The 15,163-nt window shown below is 46.2% G+C and overlaps 1 protein-coding gene across 1 annotated transcript in view; it reads right to left on the bottom strand.

Moving 5' to 3' along the window:
- Nucleotides 1-11,997, bottom strand: part of FAM171A1 (family with sequence similarity 171 member A1) — a 49,031-nt gene extending 37,034 nt beyond the window's left edge. Inside the window, exons 1-2 of the mRNA XM_012803368.2 lie at nt 11,774-11,997; nt 6,063-6,155 (exon numbers count right to left, since the gene is read on the bottom strand). Of these exons, the coding sequence (XP_012658822.1) occupies nt 6,063-6,105 (43 nt within the window). The 5' untranslated portion in view covers nt 6,106-6,155; nt 11,774-11,997. The remainder of the gene's footprint in view (nt 1-6,062; nt 6,156-11,773) is intronic.
- Nucleotides 11,998-15,163: the final 3,166 nt, after the last annotated feature.

The raw sequence follows: 15,163 nt of genomic DNA, 5'->3' as shown, positions 1-15,163 counted from the left end.
GCCCAGACTGTGTGGGGTCCAGAGGCTGGGCAGGAGGGTGGGGAAGGGCATGGTGAGGCCGGCTCAACAGTCCGGCCTTGCACATTCCAGCAGGGGGGAGTCTGCAGCAGTTATTGGTTTGTTTTTGCCCAGTTCTGATGGGTGGGGAAGGGGCATGAGTGGAGAGAGTGTAGTATCAGAGCGATCAGCCAGGAGGCTGCGATGCGATGGCTCACGTGAGAAAGGATAAAGTTGCAGATAAAGGCAGCAGCACTGGCACTGAGGTCATCACATAAGAGGCGGCTGGAGCCGAAAGCTATTTTGGGGATGAGAGAAGACAGCAGAGAGAGGACGAAAGAGACTCAAGAAGGCTGGACCAGGTAGGGTCATAAACCTGGGGGGTAGGAGGTCCGGGAAGGACAAGGAGGCCTGAGAAGAGGCTGGGGGATCCAGGAATTCAGGTTCTGTTGAACCATTATCCTAAGAGGCTTCCAGTCTTTCTTTATAAACACTGTTAATAATCACAATACAATCACATCCCTCACTTTTAAAATGCAAGGAATGTTGACTGCTAAGGCCAATCCTATTGAAACATTCACTTACTGTCTGCAGAACCCTGTCTGGTCGGATGAGATAACCGGTTTTTTGGTGTTTATGGTCAGAATCTACATACGTACGGTCTATCTGCAGAGCAGGACACAAGCGGGCAGACTTTGTATTCGTAACAAAATCATCACAAGTTTACTCTCTATTTGGCTGGCAACATTTTAAAGCAAAAACTTCAACAGAAGCATGACCCGTCCAGCTGATGGGGACACCTTTTCCCTCTTCTGTCACCCTGTCCCCAGCTATGGCCTTTGTTCTGCCAACCTTTTACTTTAGCGTCACGTAAAACCAAACCGGGAGGCGTCTTCTAGCACTATGTAGAATCTGCGTGGCACCTCCTCACGGAACTATCTTCCTACTAACCACCGGCTTTTCCAGCACTGTCTGACACATCAGCCCATCCGAGCAAACGGCTTACAGTACACACGTGTGTCTGAGCAGGCGGGAATTTATTCTTTTCTCCTCTGTATCTATTTTAAAAAGGAACGAATGCAACTAAACAGGAGCAGCCTGAGAATAAAAATGCAACGTATCCTTTATAAATTCGGAATCATCCTGGTTTTGTAGACAGAACAGAGCTGCGTTAATGACATGGTGGCAAAGTCCTACACGTGGCTTTCCTTCCCACTAGTGGGAAAACTTGAAACAAATAAAATGACCCGTGTTCACTGCTGGCCTGCCTCAACTCCCCTGAGACAGGGAACCAGTACAACTCAACATTACTGAACTCACGATATAAGGGAAGTTAAAAAACTAACAAAAAGGGTGGCACCTGTGGCTCAGAGGAGTAGGACACCGGCCCCCTATGCTGGAGGTGGTGGGTTCAAACGCAGCCCCGGCCAAAAACTGCAAAAACAAAACAAACAAACAAAAAAACTAACAAAACGTAATTTTGCAAAGCTGGCGTGGAAAGGAGATTATAAAAAGGGAGAAACAGTGCCCAGCTAGTTTCTGGTTATATGTAGGAGGCCTTGATAAAAGGGGCTGAGTAGATTAACCGTTAACCAAAACTACCTGAACGATTTACCTCCTTGGGTTTATTTTTAATCTGATCGTACTTCCTGCTCCTTACAGAGAGAAAGAGGCATTCAAGTACTCAGCGTCCAGGCACGCAGATGCTTGTGAGTACTTAGCGTTAAGGATAAAGAAAATGACTGACCACAGAGTAAGGGGCTTCTACAGGAAGCGCTCAGAGGAGGTGGGTTCTGTATTTGTTTACTCAGTCACCACTGAATTACTCACCAGCTGCTCCCACAGGGCAGACATAGCGTCGGGTCCTGCGGGCACTGAGATGATGATGACATAGGCCTTGCCCTTCTGGCTTTTCAATTTAGTTGGGGAGGTAAAGTGCACCACCAAATACACCTGACGAGGGAGGCATCACAGGAGAGCCAGAGCCCCAGCAGAGACTGTCAGTTCAGCTAAGGACAGAGGGCCCCAGGGAGACGCCCGTGGGAATCCAGGGACAAGAGGTGGAGGGTGTGGAAGGCACAGGAGCGGGAACTGTGGTTCTGGGCTCAGAGCAGCTCTGGGATGAGGTGGCAGGAGGGTGTGAGTTTCACGCCAATGCTGCGCCATGAGCACAGCCCCACTAACCCCCCATCTGCTCCTTTGCGACTGCTGTTGTGCATCTTTCTCTGCTGACCACCATTCCCTATTCTCTGCTCCATGTCTCAGGTCCAGACCCAGCCTGCACTTGTGATCGGGCTGTGATTCTTCCCTCTCCTGGGCTCTTTGCTCAATCCAAGGAAAAGGAAGGGAGATAAGAGTGGTGGGTCTGCCCCTCTCTTCCAGCCAGGTCCCACCAGACCCCTGGCTACTCATGGACTGGTTACACTTGAGCCAGGGGTCCCCTGTAGACCTGACAACCACAGCCAGGAGGGATGGGCGGGTCACAGAGCACAGGCCCCCCCGCCAGGGAGTGTGGCTGCCACTGCCAACAGACTCTCGGGAGGGGCCCTGGGGCATGTGCATGCAGGCTGGCCTTCTGGTCCAGGGCAGGTCTGAAGACAAGCTGGAAGATGGAGCAGCACATCCCGGGAGGGAAACAGACAGAGGTCCAGCATGGCCAGGATGCAGCATGTGGACAGAAGGGAGTTTGGAGCCAGACCACAGAGAGCCTTAGTCAGGAGACTGGGTTTTATTCTGCAGGCCAAGGGGAGCCATCAAGGGACAGAAAGAGCTGGATCTTTGCCTCAGAAGACTTACCTGGCAGTCTAGCACCAATGTGCTGGGAAGGAGAGACCAGCCTTCCTTTCTGAAGCCCAGTCTGATCCTAATGCAGAGACCAAGAAAGAGCTCCTGGGGGAGGAGGGGGCTACAGCTGTGGTCTGGCAGAGGCCACCAGGCCCTGAATCAGGGCATGGGCATGGGACAGAATGTCAGTGCAGGCAGGTACAGGGAGGTGACCGTCAAGTGGCCTGGGCTGCAAGGCCAGGCTCACTGCAACTGTGTTAGACTCACAGGGGTTTAAGAAGGGGAGATGAAGTCGTAGGCAGCCACTCCGTGGGCAGAAGGTGACTGCTCACACAGGGCACCTAACGCGATGCTGGGATCCTTCATGGACCCCCTCTGAGCCATGAGAGGACACTGGTGGTGTCAGGACTGGGAGCAGAGCAGGCAGCAAGGAGGGCACTGGGCCACCACAACAGAATAAAGTGTGGTCAAGGCTCGAGACTCTGCAGTTGGAGCCCTCATCATGGACACCACGCAGAGGACAGTGCCCCTCCCAGGGAGAGAGGGACAGGGGGGAAGAGGTTTCCGATTTTTTCCTTTAACATATCAACAAAGGGAAATGTGGGCACAGTGGAAGTCAAAGGTGGCCATGAAGGAGAAAAGGGTGACAACTGGCATGCAGGGCCCAAGGGCCACTGAGGGCAGGGGAAGGGTACAGGAAGTCCGTGTGCATGATCTCGGCAACTTGGTCCTGGCCTTGCCAATGGTCACTTTCCTGATCACTGCAGCACCCACTGCTGGCCAGGGCTGAGGGAATGTCCAGCCGTGAGTGAAGAAGTTGGGTTTTATCCCAAGCACAATGGGAAATCTTAGAAGAGCTGGAGCCAGGCGACTCCACTGTTTTCACATTTCGAAGATCTTTTGATGGGTTTGGCAGAGTGTCAATGGGACAGCCAGTTAAGAAAAGCTCATGGCAGTGCTCTGAGGAGACACGGCAGATCCAGGATCTGTGAGGTGGCAACACAGACAGGGAGAAGAGCCTCAGCAATAGCAGGAGATTTGGCTGGGTGTGGTGGCTCAGGCCTGTAATCCTAGCACTCTGGGAGGTGAAGGTGGGTAGATCGCCTGAGCTCAGGTGGTCGAGACCAGCCTGAGCAAAAGTTAGACCTTGTCTCTCCTAAAACAGAAAAACTATGGTGCACAGCTGTAGTTCAAGGTAAATGGGAGGCAAGAGGATCACCTGAGTCCAGGAGGTTCAGGTTACTATGAGCTATGACACCACTGCATTCATTCTACCTAGGGCAACAGAGTAAGACTCTGTCTCTAAAAAAAAAAGCATAAGATTCAAGGACAGAAGAAACATCAATGGTAATTCCAAGAGTTTTAACCTGACCCACTCAGGTAGATGTTTATATACCACTTACAGAGACAGAAGGCAAAACCCACCAAGAGCTCTGTGTGTGTCAAAAGTGAGACGCCTCCCAGACCTCTAGGTAGAGATGCCAAACCAGCCACTGGTGGGAGCCTCCATTTTGGGGGGAGGGTCTGGGCTGAGGCGATAGAGGTGGGTGTATAAGATCTGCAGGAAGCCAGGAGTGGTCTAGATGAGATCACTGAAAGGACTAGAAAGCAGTGTGGGCCACTGACTGGTATTAGCATCCCCAACAAGAGGTGACCAAGAGACAGGAAGAAAAACACGCTCGCTGTCATGGCCATGAGGGAAGAGAGGTTTGAGAAGGGGCCGGCAGTTGTGTCTGTTGAATGCAGTGGAGATATGAGCAGGATGGAGAGAAATGTTCTCAGACCTGGGCAACTTAAAGGCTGCAAGGGACTCTGCCAACCGCAAAGCTGATAAAAGAAAAACGGGCCTCCGAGGCTAACAGGCATGAGTCCTGGGAGCAGGTCTACTGGGAAAGGAGACTGAAGAGGCAGGCCCAGCTCTGCTCTCTCGGAGGGAAAAATCAGATAACTGAAGGCTTTTACTGTGCAGATGACACCAAAATCTGCACTTCTATTCCTGTTTTCGCTCCCAAACTTGAGTCAGAAATGCTGCCAGACGCTTCCACGTATTTTCTCTTCAAATACCTCCTCCCGGAGCAGTGGGCGCACGCTAGACTCTTGGCTCCTCGCAGCCAGCGGGAGGAAGCCAGGATCTACATCCACCTCATTAGCAAAGGGTGCACGGATTTGGTGCCATGGAGAATGGTGGTATAACAACGGTATTCAAATGCAGAACAGAGTAAATAAAAACTGAAATCTGATGAAATGCTCAAAAGCCAGGAACAACCCACAATAGAGATGGAATAAAAATCATGTTCTCAGCACAGAGACACATTTCATAGAAGCATTCCCAGTTCTTTTTTTAAATTTTTTTTTTTTTTTGAGACAGAGTCTCATTATGTCACCCTGAGTGTAGTGCTGTGGCGTCATAGCTCACAGCAACCTCCAACTCTTGGGCTTAAGTGATTCTCTTGCCTCAGCCCCCCAAGTAGCTGGGACCACCGATGCCTGCCACCACACCCAGCTATTTTTTTTTATTAATGGGCCAGCCTCGGTGTATGTGGCTGGCGCCGTAACTGCTGTGCTACGGGTACCAAGCCAAGCATTCCCAGTTCTAACACTCATACCAAGCACACAAAGGGCAAATCCCTGGAACCTTCTGTGTGAGCTTCTCTGTGAGCAGCAGGAATCGGAGGGATGAGGTTACATTTATAGACATCACGATGCGGGAGGCGGATTAAAAAAATAAGGGGATAAGAAAGAGGAAAAGCCACACTTGTTTGCTTATCAGCCTTTGACAGTGACCCCCCTTCCACTAGTAAATGAGGGCCTGGAAGTGCCTGGACTCACACCTAGATAAAATCCATCAACAGTGTCTCTGTTGGGAAAATGATGGTTGGCAACATGGGGCAGCCCCTTCTTCTGTCTCACACACTTCATCCTCAAAGAAGTAGGATTGTAGCCCACAGAGAGTCATAGATGGTATGTCCCAGCCATCACCCCAATAAGGGGGGTCCCATGTAAGATTTTAGAAGTTGGTCCAAAAGCAACTGTTGGTTTCCTTTTTAAATGCTAAATATACGAAAAAATAACTAAGAGAATAAATTTCAAATGTCTCACCATAAAGATAGCTAAGAGAGGCAATACATTTGCTAATAATTAATAATGATTGCTAATTAATCATTCCACATTATATACACACATAAAAACATCATGCTGTGCCCCCGGTGTATACAATTATAATTTGTTAATCAAAAAATAATATTAATAATAATGGAAAAGAAAACAGATATTAAACACACCTTGGAATCCTGATACGATTTGGACAATATCCTCATATACCATTAGAGTAGCTGAACGTTCTGGAAGCAGGCCAAGGCTCAGTGAAGAAAATACTGCAGGAACAAAAATGGACATGAGGGAATTATGACATGTCAGTCTAAATGCCCACTCTAATTTTGGGGAGACTCTGCCTTCTTTGAATTCTCTGATTTCAAATCAGTGACTAATATCAAGTTTTAGTATCATTAGTGAAATACCTTCAAAACACCATAAAAGTACTGCAATTTCTCATATAACATATTGTTTGTCTCATATAACATATGATAGTCATTTTATTTGTTAGAAGTTTCTAGCAGAGTGACTGAACCTGTTCACAGTACCCAGCACAAAAAGGGGGAGATAACCTGAGTGGAAATGGTGGGAAATGAGAAAGAAAGACACACAAGAGACATTCTAGGAAATTTATAAAACACACATGAGACAAGAGATGGGATAGGATCGGGAGGTCTGTCTATAGCCAGCCTGCACCAAACCACAGAAACAGCTTTATTTAGAAAGTATCTTTAACAAGGTCAATCTTAACTCTGGGGGTAAGGATTAACTTTAAGGAGGAAAAGCTGTGTACTTGCTGATACTAGGGAAAGTATGGAGGGGCTCTGTGACTTCTGGCAGGGGAAAAGAATGTTGTTCCAGGAGAAGTGGTTGGGGGTCGCTCCTTGAACGCTTCCCAGGCTGTGGGGCACCCTGTCACCTCACAGCCCATTCCCCACCCAAGTATATGCAGTCTCAAAACCCACAATGTACATGCTATTAATATAACTATATAATGTCAGATATCAATTTCAAGAGATATTTTTAAAATATGTTTAGAAGGATGTGTGCCTCATAGTAAAAGAGTATTCCCCCCAACTCTGAGAACTAATAACATGATAGAAACTGCACTCCTTTAAAACTCTTACTTTAGATCTTCCAACTAAAAATTTCACATAGCCTGCAAGTTTCGGGGTAGAACATACATTTAAGAGAAATGCAAATAAATACATTATGAAATGATAATAATTGCTAATCTTAGCAAACCCTTACTAACATGCCAGACATCATTCTAAGTGCTTTGTGCTAATTTATTTTAAGTTTCAAAGCTACTCCATGAAGTTAATATGCCTGTTTTACAGGTAAGGAAATATGTTTATATAAATGAGGAAGTAATCTGCCTAGTATCCAGCAGTCAGGTTTGAACTCTGGAGTCTCCTGGCAACCCCTCTGTGACATGGAAGTGGGGCTCATAGAGGTGAAGTGACTTTTCATGGGAAAATAGAAAGATCCCATGCTAAGAATATCCATTACCTCACCTTTGGTACTGGCTCCTACTAAAGCCATAGGGGACCAGACTGATGAGCTGGCCTTGGCCGTGACCTCTCTCTCCACTCACCCTCCACCCAGTCCATGTAGTTAGCTGCCACTGGGCCCAGGGTTAGATCTTAAGTGGATAGATAAGGGCTGGAGGCAGACTGTGCCTTCAGGGGTCATGCATTAGAAGGGGACTAGACTTGTAAGAAATAGCTGTATGACAAGCAGAATGTGGCCAAGTAGCAGGAGAAAGATAAGAATGCACCTCAGTGGTGTGGAAAATGGTCTGGCAGCTCCTAATATATTAAACACAGAGTGAACCTATGACCCAGCAATTCTGCTCCTAGGTATAAACCCAAGAGAATCGAAAACATACATTCACACAACTACACAAATGTTCATTGCAGCATTACCCATAATAGCTCCCAAACCAAAAAAAACCCAGACAAATGTCTATCAGCTGAGGAATGGAGGTGTGTTGTATCCATACAAGGGACTATTATCCATTTGTAAGCAGGAATGTTGCACCTTCACACACTACAACGTGAGAGAACCTTGAAAACATCATGTAAAGTGAGGACACCAGACCTAAGGGGCCACGTTCTGTATGATCTCGCTGATACACATGCAGAACAGGCAAATCCAGAGAGACAGAGAGTAGACTGGTAGTTGCCAGGGGCTGGGAAATGGTGAGTCAGTACTAATGGGTATGAGGTTTTGGGGATGAGAGTGATAAAATATTCTGGAGTTAATCACTGCAGGTCCCATAGGTAAGCTCTAACTTGGACAAATCCTGTATGACATCAAACATAAACCTTTTATCAACACATCCTCCAGGAACCAATGCTAAAGATGAAGATGGAAGTCCATCCCAAGAACTCATAAGAGAATGCTCATGCAAACATACATAAGCACAACTGTCATGAAGAATGTATTTTTTTTTTTAGTTTCAAAACATCAACATATTTTAGAAGAGGGTCCCTGCTCTCTTCTCATACAGAAAGTGTTAGTCTTGACCTCCACAAACTTGCATAAGAACCACAGTTTACTCTGCTTCTCACAACAGGCCAGACTAGATGTTGGTCATGTTTCCTGTTAGATTCTGGTGAGGAGCAGCTTTATGATATTGGAAAGATAAGCAGAGTAAGACAATCAAAGACACAGGAAGGTGCTTAGAAATTATTGGGGCTTATTAATTTAATTTTAGAAATAAGAAACACAGGCTCAGAAAGTGCTGATGGTACCACGCGTGTGGGGCCAGCTGGGAGTGAGTGGGCAGGCTGGGATGCTGGTAGCTTCATGCCTCACCCAAAACTCTTTCAATCAAATGTCATTTCCATTGTGTGACTCATTTAAGAAAATGTAATTATGGAAATTTTTTTTCTCAAATGATCATGTTAACAAAGCCTAATGAATATAATTAAAGTGTAGTGGATCATCGTTAGTCACAGATGCTGTATTTGCAAATGTGTCTACCTGCTAGAATTTACCTGTGACCCCCCAACCAATGTTCCTGGTGTCTTATATGCACAGGTACAGAGTGGCCCCAAGGGGTCCCTGACTCATACGTCTGGTTAGCCAAGAAGATGCTTTGTCTTGGGTTTCAGCTCTCATTCTGTTCAGGGTCAAGGTTTTTGTTGGGGGAAAACATTATGTAAAATGGAAAACAATCTGGAGATTTCTCAAAGAACTAAAAATGCAGAACTTCCATTCAATTTGGCCATCCCACTACTGGGTGTCTATCCAGAAGAAAAGAAAGCCTTTTATCAAAAAGACACCTGTTCTCATGTATTTGTCACAGCACTATTCACAATAGCAAGGACAGAGAATCAACCTAAATGCCTATCAAGGGATGACCGGATAAAGAAAGTGTGGGATCGGTATGCAATGGAGTACTATTCACCATAAAAAAAGAATAAAATCTGGTCTTTTTGTTATATGGTGGAACTGGAGACTATTATCTTAACTGAAACAGCTCAGGCACAGAAAGGTAAACATGGTATGCTTTCCTTTATAATTGGGAGCTAAATAATGTGCACACATGGATCAAAAGAGTGGAATAAAAGACACTGGAGACTTGGGAGGGAGGGAGGATGGGAAGGGGGTAAGGGATGAGTAATTGATATGTACAATGTTTATGGATGATGGCGGCACTAACAGCCCAGACTTCACTGTTGGCCACTATATCCATGCTGTACCAGTGCCCCTTAAATTTATACAAATAAACAAACAAACCAACAAGCAAACAACACAGCCCCCAAGCATAACACTGATGTTCTGGCTGGTGCTCCTGAGTGCAAGAAGGCTGTGATGCACCTTACAGAGAAAATAGTGTGTATTCCATAAGCTTCACTCAGGCGTGAAGTTACAGTGCTGTGGGCCGTGAGTTTGATGCTAATGAATCAACCACAGTAAATAAGTTTCTGTTTCTGTAAACAGAAACATACATCAAACAAAGGTATATATTGATCAGTTCATGAAAACTCTGTGACAAGAGGCTGTATTTCCCTTGTTGTGATGAGGGTTCAGTGGTTGCTAACTCAGAGTCGGAGGCCATTTTATGGACCATAACTCCTGCCAATGATAAAAATCGACTGGATCTTGGGCAGCTGGTCTCCCTGGGGAGGCAGATGCTGCCGAAAATTCCCTGTGTTTATTCCCAGTGACTTCTCAGTATGAAAAACAGGAGGTCACATGTAAGGACCACCTTACCTGTTCTGATCATCTCCTGAAGTTGACCTAATTTTCATAGAACAGACATGCGCCACAAGTACTCAATGGACGTTCCTTAACCTCAGCACCTCTGCATGCTGACCAGTTTATTACAGTCCCTTGGGCAGCCAATTTACAGAGGTTCTACTGTATATCTTCAACTAAGCTTGTTATCAACTATGCCTCCAACACCTGTTCCTTTCCTCCTGTTTGCCAACTTTTATCCATCTTTGTCTGAGTCTAGAGCTCAGGGGGAGGGATTTACACCCAGAGATGGGGAGGGGATGGCTCCAACCCAGTTTGTTAATGGAATCAACTTTAGTGAAAAGTGGTGTGGCCTGTCCCCTCTGCCTGGCTCCATGGCTTGCCCCTGCAGGTACCATCTGCTCTGCTGCCAGGCAGACACCAGAGGCTCCTCTCACATCCCACCTACCTCCTCTTCTTCCTGACCTCTCCCCTCCAATCTTCAAGCCTGTCTGGACTTGATCTGCTCGATATTTCTCAGGTTTATTCTCTTTCCTCTAAAACTTTGCCGAATCATCTCCTCCACCATATCTGTAAGAAATCCACTTTCCATAGCTCCCTATGCTGTGATTTTGAACTTTGAACATTTGTCTCTCTAAGTATCTGGCGCTGGTGTGTGTGGGAGGGAGGCCCCTTGTTAAAATGTAGGTGCCTGACTGAGTGTGTGAGTCCCCGAATCTGTGTGTTATTATAAACATCTTCAATTATCCTCAAAACTCAGCTCCAGTCTCACTCCCCCTGGGAAGCCTCCTCCACCCCCCTAGGCTGGTCACACACACGCTTCCCCACCCCAAACTGGCACATCTATATGTAAGCCTCAGAGCACTTACCGCGTAGATGGAAATCTCTTCTGGGGCTGACTTCATAGCCAAACTATAAACTCTCAGGCGTGAAATCTGTGTCTTTGATCTGTCTTCTCAGTGCTGAGAGCAGTGCCTGGTATGTGGTAGGTATTTAATCAGTGTAAACAGAACTCCAGGAAGTTCTGTAAATTGAGGTAAACACTGAGCCTTTATAAGACAGAGTGATCACTGCCAGGGATGGCCACGTGTCCAGGACCTTGTGCTGTGAGCTGGAGTTGAGCACTCCCATGGCATGTGTTGTGTGATGCACATTTATTGAGCACCTACTGTGTTTCTGTGCTATATGTTACTCTATGTGTGTTGAGTAATCTTCAATCAGAAAAACTCACAAGAGGGTCTTAGTTCCAATTTACAGAGACTGGCACTGAAACCAGGGGCTTGATCACAGACTGGTGGTTGGAACCCAGGTCAGATGGCTTCTAAAGCCCAATGCTGTCCCCAGCAGCATGTCCCTTCAACTCTGAGAGGCTAGAGTGGGAGGACAGAAAGGGTCGTGCCTGCTGACCTCCCTGTCCCCCCAAGCTGACCTGTGCCAGGCACGGTCCTCACCCTGAAGTGGTGGACAGCAGGAAGGTGCAGAAGGGGGCAAATGGTCTCTAATCATGTCTCACCTCTGTGGACACCCTTGATCTTGTCCAGCCAGGTTCGTGCTTTTCCCCTGAGGGGACCCCAACAGGGAAAACAGAGAACACACGCGCACATTTCACCCAGAGCTTCGCAGTCCCGCTGCGCCATTGCCGCCCACACCGTGCGCTCCGCGTTGGGGAGATGGAGAAGGGCCTTACCGGGTAGTCGGATGGGCTTCCACGGCGCCGAGTTGGGCACGTAGGCATGCTTCGTGGCGGTGACGATCAGCTGACTGCCCAACTTATACTGGAACTTGATGAAGGCGACGCCATCTGTCCCCGAGGTGCCGGAGGCGATGGCGACCTGGTTGGTGAAGATCTCGATGAGCGCATCCGCCACTGGCTGGTGGGTGCTGGCGTCGCTGACGTGCACCTTCAGCGTGACCTCTGGGCGAGGAAAAAGCAACAAGGAACAGCTGCGGTGAATCGGGGAACACCCACAGCAGCTGTGACTGCCCGGGAGGAAGGTCGCAGGCTGCACCCCCAAACGTGAAGGATTTTAATCCCTAAGTTCTCTTCTTAGAGGTCTCTCCACGCTATTTCCTATTATTCTCTTCAAAACCATGGCCCATCCCAACCCCCAAACCACTTTCTCCTTTATACCTTCCTGATCACAGCAACAAATAACTGAGAGAAATACTCTATTCTTTTAGGACTCTGGGAAACACACACAATACTCTTTCAACAGGGTTCATCTGCAGTTGGGGGGCGGCTGTGGGGTTTCAGCCGTATTCAACTGGCAAAGGTGGGCAAAAGGAACCCAGGCTTGTGCCGTGGGCCATCACCGACAGGAGACTGAAAATCAGTCCAAAATTGCTTTAAAAGAGAGGACCCCAAGAGTGGGATGAGACAAGTTCAGAAGAAGAAAAAAATAAAAATAAATAAAAACACCTGAAAAGCCCGATGAAGTAGGGTTAGGAATATTGGCAAAAACAGATATCAAACGTGGAAAGAGACCCAAATTGTAAAAAATTCTAAACAGAACAGATGCTTTTCATTTACTCAGGTGAGAGATATGAACTGAGCTTTTACCCGGCACCGAGAATCGTAACTGCATGGCGACAAGAAGGGACGGAGCACAGAGGTGAGCCCCGGGGATGAGGGGGAACAGCATGTGTGAGGGCTCAGAGGCAGGAAAAAGCCACATTCCCTGGAGAAACGAGGGCAGGTTGGAGAGAGAGGCAGCTTGAGGGGTGAGTCTGGAGAGGCAGGTAGAGTCAGTTCTCTTGTGGCCCTATGAGTGCTCTAGAAGAATTGTTTTTTATCCTAAAAACAATCAGACATCATGGAGGTTTTAAGCGGAGGAGTGGAAATCAAAACATCTGGCTCCGGGTGAAGAATGGGCATGGTGAGAGGCAAGGCTAGAGGCTGAGCGTCCAGCTCAGAGGCGTCTGTAGTAACGCAGGACAGAGATGACAGTGAGCCAGACTCCAGCATCACGGCCAATTAAAGGACACCAATTTGAGAATGACATAGGAGCACAACTCAGAAGTGCTTCCTGCTCCCATGAACCTCTTTTGCTTATACAGGAAAAAAGTGGCTGATGTCCACTGACTTAAGCCCACCTGGTCACTCATGACCCCACATTGTGAGCTGATCTGAATGAGTCAGGGTAGGAAGGCAGGGCATGGAATGAGGAAGGATCAGATAGGCTTGTGTTCACCTTTCCTCTCCTCTTCCCTCCTTTCTGGACTATAGTTGTGTTTTATCATTCATATGAAAGTATAGGTGATTATATATTTGTTTCATAACAATATTGAGTACATTGGATACTTTTTCTTCCATTCTTGACATACTTTACTAAGAAGAATATGTTCCAGCTCCATCCAGGTAAACATAAAAGATGTGAAGTCTCCATCTTTTTCATGGCTGCATAGTATTCCACGGCATACATATACCACAGTTTGTTAATCCATGCATGGGTTGATGGGAACTTAGGCTGCTTCCGTGACTTCACCATTATGAACTGGGCTGCAGTGAACATTCTGGTGCAAATGTCTGTGTAGATCAACTCCCCCAAGGAATGACACAGGAGATAAAACGCAAGATGCCATTCATAGATGGCAACATCAATGATCATTCAACATCAATGATCACATTAATTTACTTCCCCACCAACAGTGCACAAGAGTTCCCCCTTCTCCACATCCTCCCCAGCATTTGGCTTTTATAGAAAAGCCATTTTAACTGGGGTGAGATGGTATCTCAGTGTAGTTTTGATCTGATTTTTACGAGTCAAGAGATCAGGGTCTAGTTTACTTCTTCTGCATACAGATATACAGTTTACCAGCACCATTTATCAAGAGACTACCCTTTCCCCAGTGTATGTTCTTGGTACCTTTGCTGAAGATCAAGCTATAGATGTGCGGATTTATTTCTGGGTTCTCTGTTCCATTCCACTGGCATATGTCTGTTTTCATGCTAGACCATGCTGTTTGGTTAGTACAGCTGTGTAGTATGATTTAAAATCAGGTAATGTAATTCTTCTACATTTGTTCTTTTTGCTTAGGATGGCTTTGGCTATTCTGGATCTTTTGTGGTCCCATATAAATTTTAGTGTTATTTTTTCTATTTCTATAAAGAATGTTGGGGTGGCACCTATGGCTCAAGGAGTAGCGCACCGGCCCCATATACTGGGGGTGGTGAGTTCAAGCCTGGCCCCAGTCAAAAACCGCAAAAAAAAAAAAAAAAAAGAATGTTGTTGATATTTTGATGAGATTGCATTAAATCTGTACATTGCTTTGGGTAGTGTGTACATTTTAACAACATCAACTCTTTAAATCGATGAACATGGAATGATTTTCCATTCTTCTGTGTCCTCTTCAATTTCTTTCATCAGTGTTTCATAAAGTTCATCAAAGAGAACTTTCGCTTCTTTGGTTAAGTTCATTCCAAGGTATTTGATTTTATTTGGGGCTACTGTACCTGAGATTTACTTTCGTGGCTTCTTTTTCAGATTGTTCACTGTTGGAATGTAGAAATGCAACTGATTTTCGTATGTTGGTTTTCTGTCCTGCACTTTTACTAAGTTTGTTCATCAGTTCTAATAGGGTTTTTTTTTTTTTTTTAAATTTTGGTGGGGTCTTTAAGTTTCTCGAGATATAAGATCATATGATCTTGGGGCAAGAATAATTTGAGTTCTTCCTTTCTAATATTTAGAAGCTCTCCATTTCCTTTTCTTGTCTGATTGCTCTAGCTAGAACTTCCTGTGTCATGTTGAATGACCGTGGTGAGAGTGGACATCCTTGTCTTGTTCTGGATTTTAGAGGAAAGGCTTTCCATCTCTCCCCATTCAGTATGATATTCACTCTCAGTCTGTCATATATACTTTTTTATTGTGTTAAGTTCTCTTTATACCCAGGATTGGGAGAATTCTTAACATGAAAGGATGCTGAATTTTAACGAACACTTTTAAGCATCAATTAAAATGATCATACGAGTTTTGCCATTTTCTTTCTTTTTTAGAGACAGTCTCACTTTGTCACCCTCGGTAGAGTGCTGTGGTTCACAGCTCACAGCAACCTTTAGCTCTTGGGCTTAGGCAATTTC

This window comes from Otolemur garnettii, unplaced genomic scaffold (genome assembly GCF_000181295.1).
Source record: "Otolemur garnettii isolate 467f Iridium unplaced genomic scaffold, OtoGar3 scaffold00019, whole genome shotgun sequence".
Taxonomy (NCBI): Eukaryota; Metazoa; Chordata; class Mammalia; order Primates; family Galagidae; genus Otolemur; species Otolemur garnettii.
Note: the sequence above shows the minus strand (reverse complement) of the source record. Positions and strands in the feature narration are given on the sequence as shown.